The sequence below is a fragment of the Brachypodium distachyon genome, chromosome 4, assembly GCF_000005505.3.
Source record: "Brachypodium distachyon strain Bd21 chromosome 4, Brachypodium_distachyon_v3.0, whole genome shotgun sequence".
NCBI classification, from domain to species: domain Eukaryota; kingdom Viridiplantae; phylum Streptophyta; class Magnoliopsida; order Poales; family Poaceae; genus Brachypodium; species Brachypodium distachyon.
In genome coordinates, this window is record NC_016134.3 from 4,519,657 (window position 1) to 4,526,452 (window position 6,796).

Sequence of the window (6,796 nt, forward strand, 5' to 3'; positions counted from 1 at the left end):
TAAAAAAGCACAAAATTTCTTGCTCGCCTCAAACACTGAAACAGCTCCTAAGTTTTAGACAAGTCTTGTCTCGATCGTCAGGCCCCGCGTCAAATTTTTGCTCCACCAATAACCAATCTTAATTATACTTGTCTGCAACACCTAACGCTGAAAAGGATTCTTCACCCTGTATCGTTAGGTCGAGGCAAGACAAGAAACATGTCCAAGTTCAGTGAACCCGCGTTTAAGTAGTCCAAGTGCGAATGAACGAGCCATTTCCTAGGAAGAGATTAAAGAAAACAAGTCCACGTTCAACGACCTCAAGTTCCTCTCCTTCCAGACCCTTCGATTCGACACCACGCTTCTCCTTTCTCTTTTTAAAGCCCGCAACCAGTCGTCGTCAGTCTCCACGAGATTCTCCTTTCTCTTCTTAACCGGCAGGCAGTCGTCGCCAGTCTCTCCAGTTTCCCTCTCTCTAGTTCCTTCTGTAGCTGCTGTAGATGGCGTCGGCGACGGGGGAGGTCAGCAAGAGCCGGGTGCTGGTGATCGGCGGCACGGGCTACATCGGCCGCTTCATCGTCGCCGCCAGCGCACGGGAGGGCCACCCGACGGCCGTCCTCGTCCGCGACCCCGCGCCCGCCGACGCAGCCAAGGCCGCCGTCCTCCAGGGCTTCCGGGATGCCGGCGTCACCCTCGTCAAGGTCAGCGCTCAGCAGCCGCCGCCGTATTCTCTTCTACTAGTACTCTGTTCTGAGAGTACTTATTGTATTCCTCTGTTCTTTGTTCTGGTCAAAATGACAGCGGAAACAATGATAAGAAATTCGCTGGACTGGTTCATCACCTATTTTGCATTAGTTCTGATTCCTTTTCTCTTCTTCCCATGTGCGCTGCACTACTAACAGAAGACAGGGTGAGCTCATCAATCAACATCACTGAAATCAAAGAAATGTTGTGGTTATCAAAAAGAATTTGGGAAATTAGCTTGGACTAACCAATGAGATAACAAGTAAAATTAGGTGATTCCAATAAGTAAAGAAAGTAGATTCCCGTTCAACTATTAGCTTGGATCATGTACAGAAACAAATTCGCAGCATGTCTGCTAGGATTCTTCAGTGTTGAATCCCCAAAGTTGTCAGCAATTATATTATATGACCGGTTTGTGGTTAGGTTCTACACTACAGAATTCAACTTCTTTGTAATCAGCTAGTTGACAAACTTTCCTGATGTTGCTACTGCTAGAAACAAAGTTATGTTTCATTACACGGTTCCTCTGCTTTTTGACAAGTTTTTCATGACAGTCTTTTTGAAAAGGCCGAAGAAAACCAATAATCTTTCACACAAATCAAGAAGAAACAACAATGGCTTAATCTGTCGGTAATTATAAGGTTATGTATAACTGTCGGTAATTAGAAGGTTATGTATAACTGTATCTGTAACATTACTGTTGGAATACCAGGGTGATATTTATGATCATGAGAGCTTGGTGGCAGCCATCAAATCCGCAGATGTTGTGATCTCAGCCGTGGGTTACGCGCAGCTACAAGATCAAACCCGCATTATCTCCGCAATCAAGGAAGCTGGGAATGTAAAGGTAACCTCCAAAACTACCAGTATCAGTTACTATGCGTGCTCTTTCTGTCTTACTAAATTTTGTACGTTATTGAGTATTCAGTACTGATTTATGGCGCTTGTAACACGCTTGGATCAAATACATTTTTGTTACGTAAAACATTAGAGTGATTGCCCTGAGTATTAAGATGATCCATAACATGGTCGACAAGAAAAGCTCTGAAGTCAAAAGTAGTTCTTTTGTTCAAAGCATGTTGAAAATGCTTCTCTTTGTATAAATAAATAAATAAATAGAGTTGGATTTCTGGTGTCCATATTTCTTTTTCCACTGTAATACTTGTTGAGGTCACATATTGATGAGCTCTGTCCTCTTTGCAGAGATTCGTACCTTCTGAGTTTGGTAATGATGTGGATCATGTAAATGCTGTTGAGCCTGCAAAATCACTATTTGCCGGCAAAGCTGGTATAAGGCGTGCCATCGAGGCTGAGGGGATTCCCTACACCTATGTCTCTTCCAACTTCTTTGCTGGTTATTTCTTGCCAAACATTGGACAGTCTGGGGTCACTGGTCTCCCAACTGATAAAGTTCAAATTCTAGGCGATGGGAATGTAAAAGGTAAATCCAATTAGGCTACCCAAAGTATGGTTTTTCATTTTTACTATATAAAAATGTATCTATATTATGATGATGACATTTGAATCAATGAAATGAGATTATGTCTGCACATTTATGTGTGTAAATTCCCGACAACAGGAATCTTTGCTGTGGAAGACGACGTGGGCACCTACACTATTAAAGCTGTAGATGATCCAAGAACCCTGAACAAGACCCTGTATCTGAGGCCACCAAGCAACACTTTGTCTCATAACGAGCTTGTCTCACTCTGGGAGAAGAAAGTTGGTAAGACATTTGAGAGGGTGTACATCCCAGAAGACGAAGTCCTGAAGAAGATTCAAGGTTAGAGTAAAGACATGTTTTTCTTTGTCAATTTTACTGAATCCACTCGCTCATGCTCACCTTTTCATTTTCTTTTCCCCCAGAAATGTGCTGCGCCAATTTTGTACTGAATTCACTCTCTCTGATCTGATTTGTTTCAGAGTCTCCGCCGCCGCTCAATGTAGTACTGTCACTCGGCCACTCTGTGTGGGTGAAGGGAGACCACACAAACTTTGAGATCGATCCATCGTTTGGAGTTGAAGCCACTGAGCTTTACCCTGAAGTGAAGTACACTACTGTGGATGAATACCTGAACAGGTTCCTTTGAACTCCTAGAAGGTCGTATAGGAGGGCGCAAATGTTTGGATGTGTTGAATAAATATTGGAGGGTATGTCTTTTAGTCGGAATACCGTGTAAATTATAATGATATTAGGACGTGTGAGATCTCAATGGTGTGATGAATTGTTCCTGTACTCAATGGTCTGAGGGAACATGGCATTGTAGCTTGATTTGGTGGGAAACAGCCTAGTTTATTGTAAACAACATGGACTACGTTATTATAAAAAATAATAAGTTTATGACCCTGAGCTTCGTGTGACCTCTGCCTTCCAGTAAAAACTAAAACTTCAAGGATCACCAATTCACCATCTAACGGGACAACTGAAACATAATGTTCACTCAATTCTGTCAGTAGTCTTTGTTGTTTCTGAAGTTGAGAGAACATAAATGGGCATATACCTATAGCCGTCTGACTTTAAATATTGAAGATCGGACCACCAGACGATGGAGCGAAAATCATCGTCAAAATATGCACTGCGGAGACTCCGATACTACTTTCTAGGACTGCAATTCCCCAATCCAAGCTACAATTACAAATTAATTAGAAGCAATTGCTAATATATAGTTGTACGTTTTACTGAGCCATTTTGTCATGGCTATCTCGTTAATTAAAGAAAAAAATCTTATTTACCTTTATAAATGTTTGATTTTGTTGAATTGCCAACAAAGATGAACAGATCTTTGCAGTAATCTATGCCCACAAGTAAACCCAATTGAATCATGACTACATGCTAGCGGTATTCCTGATGCCTGCCATGCCTACTATGCTCCGAATGTGATGAGAAATGTTATGCATGAGAATGCGCAAGAAACATACGAGAACCCCTGGTTATATGGCCATCTTGTTTCTGTATGTATATAACTCTCTTGCGCCTCTATCTCCTGGAGAGTGCACATGCTGAAAATAACTACAAATCTCCCCTCACCGAAGTGCGCAAGATATTCTAAATTGATTTCTCCTTATGACTATCTAAAAAGAGATAATGCTCATCCACCTACCACCATACACCATGCATGTGCCTAGTATCATGGACAAGGCCATGCACTATTTTGCTGGTGGTGCTTATCTTGACATTGCCCTTTGGGAGAACAGTTCGGACTTTCGACGACTTTGAACACATGGTGCACATGGAGGTGAGGCTGGCTCACTGAGTGACGATGGTGTAGCCGTGTAGGGCGGTGGGGACGTGGGGTGGGAGGTTGTTGCACTTGCACCATGTCCTTGACGCAATGCTGGGTGAGCATCTCTGCATCTCTCCATCTCCTCCAATCCTGATTCCTGACATTAGGACTCTATGCTCCTCCACCATGCGCCTTGTCTTCTCTCTAGCGACAGATGATGGCTATTTCACCCTTTCTGTTGAGTTCGAGGAGACAGAAATGTGCACTTTAAACATACAAAGACCAAACCGAGTGTTCTCATCGCCCTGCTTTCCATGGCGTGAGAATGCATTTCACTCTCAAGAATAAATATTGCTCTGTTTCCTCTGCTATGCACTAGCTCCCCTGTCTTTCTCTAGTTTCTTGTTTACATGTTTCATCATCAAACCGAACACAACAGGAATCTCCCTGCCCATACCAAGACTCGTTTACATTGTGTAATTAATCTTGCCAAACCAGCTAGACCATGGGCAAGCTTGTTACTCTCTCTTCCAATTTTTCTCACCGCAAAGTCTTGAAAAAGGGACTTCAGGTGCTTTATTTCCTCGTAGATATGCCAAATTCTTCCACGATAGTACGTCATCATTCGATTTGATCACGATCACAACAGCACCATATCTGATTCCAGAATCACCGGGGCTTGCGAGATGTTGCCCGATTTTCTTTGGACGCCCTCAATTTTTATCACTCAAGGAAGCCTATACAGATCTTTACGCTATCAGGAAATTAACAACTTAACTAATAACACCTAGGGGCATTAATTTGCAAGGTGACTGCCATCCATGACGGGCCAGGGCCTTGATCGCTCGCTCCACAGGCTCACATATATATGATGCCGGTCCTCCACCTTGTGAAGAATAAACAAAGTACAGAACCAGGGCATGTACAGTTATGTATAACCTGCGCATGCAGTGAATGTCAACGGCTAGTGCAGGCGTTTCCCGAGGCGACTCGCTGGGGGATCTCGCTTTCGCGGCCGTCCAGCGGAAGTCCAGTCGCCGGCGTCTGATGCGGTATTGCCGGTTCTCCTGTCTCGTGGTTGGTACTGAACAGGGCGAGAGCTCTCGGGGCTGAGGAGGTGGTCCGCTCTGTGCCTCTGTGCTTGCCGCCGGGCTTGATGAGAATGGGGCAGCGAGGGTCTGAGCTCGGTGAACGTGTCGAAGTTTCCGGTCCAGCCGCCGCCTATGCCGTCGTCTTCGCCGGGGTGGTTTCATCGTCCGGCCTAGCTTGGTGACCACCGGTTCGGAATAGGTCGTGGCTCCGGCCGCGGAGGGGGCCCTTGCCGCGGTGCCGGCAGTTGTCGGAGGGTCGCCCGTGGGAAGCCCCAAGATCAGTTACTGCCTTACTGGCAATCACGCCGCCATCTTCGGATCAGACGCCTGGGCTGTTTGATCCTTCTTTGCAGAGACCCATCGTTGGCTGTGGGCCAGAGCGAGATGGGCCCGATCGAGGAGATTCGTTCGCGTCCCCGTTTCAGGCCCAGTCTTTGGGAGCTGTTTGCCCATAAGGCCTAATTCGTTACGCCCAACCAGGTGGGTATCGACGGTGATGAGTGAAATTTTAGTTCATACCTCTTTCCGCTTTGGTTTCAGCTTCGAGAGGGTATATTTAAACGCAAGTATTGGAGGCAGAGTTACGTCGCATGGTGCCTACTCCAAGTTAATAATGTTTTCGTGGTGGTTTTCCCTCTCGAGAGGAACTTTAGAGGGTTGTCAGTATGGAAATCCTGTTTAAGGCTCAGAAAATCTAGTTAGAATATAGCGAGCGGAATCCCGAAGAGGTTCCGCTGCTTTCCAGTTGCACAGAATCTGGATTATTGTCAAAGGAGTTCTTCCATTCCTGAAACATGTCAAGTACCTTGATATACCCACGTGCTACAAATGGATAAGGTACTTGTTATGGATGTACTCGGAAACCAGTGGGTCCAAAGGTGAGGAAGAAAATGTGTCAGCACTCACATGCAAAAAGGTGGAGAAAATGGAAAAAGAAAACCAATTTGTGTGTTCTGACAAAAAGCAAGAGAGAAGAGAGAAAAAGTTGTCAAGTGGTCACATCGGTCACACTAAAATAGACCAATGTAAAAAAAATGTTTCCTCTCACTCATCTCTAATGTAAGGCATACTATTTTCGTCCAACAGTAGTAGGCGTATTAGCTTCCTGATTATTCTACTAATATATAATTATATGACATAAAATTGATATCATTATATTTTTATTCAAGAACTTGCTTGTGGTTATGATGTTGATCAGATTAATCACATATTAACGAAGTAATTTGTGATCAGAACTTGGTCAACTAAAATCTAATATGTCCAATATTGTTGCACGGAGGAAGCAGCAAGTTTATTGCATGGCACATATCTCAATACTTCATCCAATGGCTATAATAGGGTAGGAATAGATACTGCATAGAATACCGCATCGGCTTTAATCAACCAAACATGCCCTTGGTCCGGTTAATTACGTTCTCGCCAGATGTGTGATATACATGTCTTTTTTTTGTTTGATTGTCGGTCCCGCGGCAAAATTTGCTCCATCAATATATGCAACACCTAACGCTGAAAAAGATCCCCCACCCTTTCCGTTCAATTAACATATCATTAAGTCCACCGCGCGGCAAACTTGGTTAGCTATGTATACAAACTTTATTATCAAAAAAATATCGTCAAGTCCCATCAAAAAATATATATCGTTAAGTCGACGCAAGAAAAAAGAAAGAAGTCCAAGTTTAGTGCAACCATGTCGCCGCTCGAACGAAAGAGAAAGACCCTTGAATTCGACGCAACGCTTCCCCTTTCTCTTTTTTAGCC

The 6,796-nt window shown here is 44.0% G+C and overlaps 1 protein-coding gene across 1 annotated transcript; it reads left to right on the forward strand.

The window, feature by feature from the left end:
* The first annotated feature begins 322 nt into the window (after positions 1-322).
* On the forward strand, positions 323-3,073 carry LOC100844909 (isoflavone reductase homolog PCBER). Its single transcript, XM_003575624.4, has 5 exons — positions 323-680; positions 1,436-1,570; positions 1,927-2,164; positions 2,303-2,506; positions 2,647-3,073. Exons 1-5 carry the CDS (start codon positions 480-482, stop codon positions 2,811-2,813), a joined length of 945 nt encoding a protein of 314 aa, XP_003575672.1. The 5' UTR covers positions 323-479; the 3' UTR covers positions 2,814-3,073.
* Positions 3,074-6,796: the final 3,723 nt, after the last annotated feature.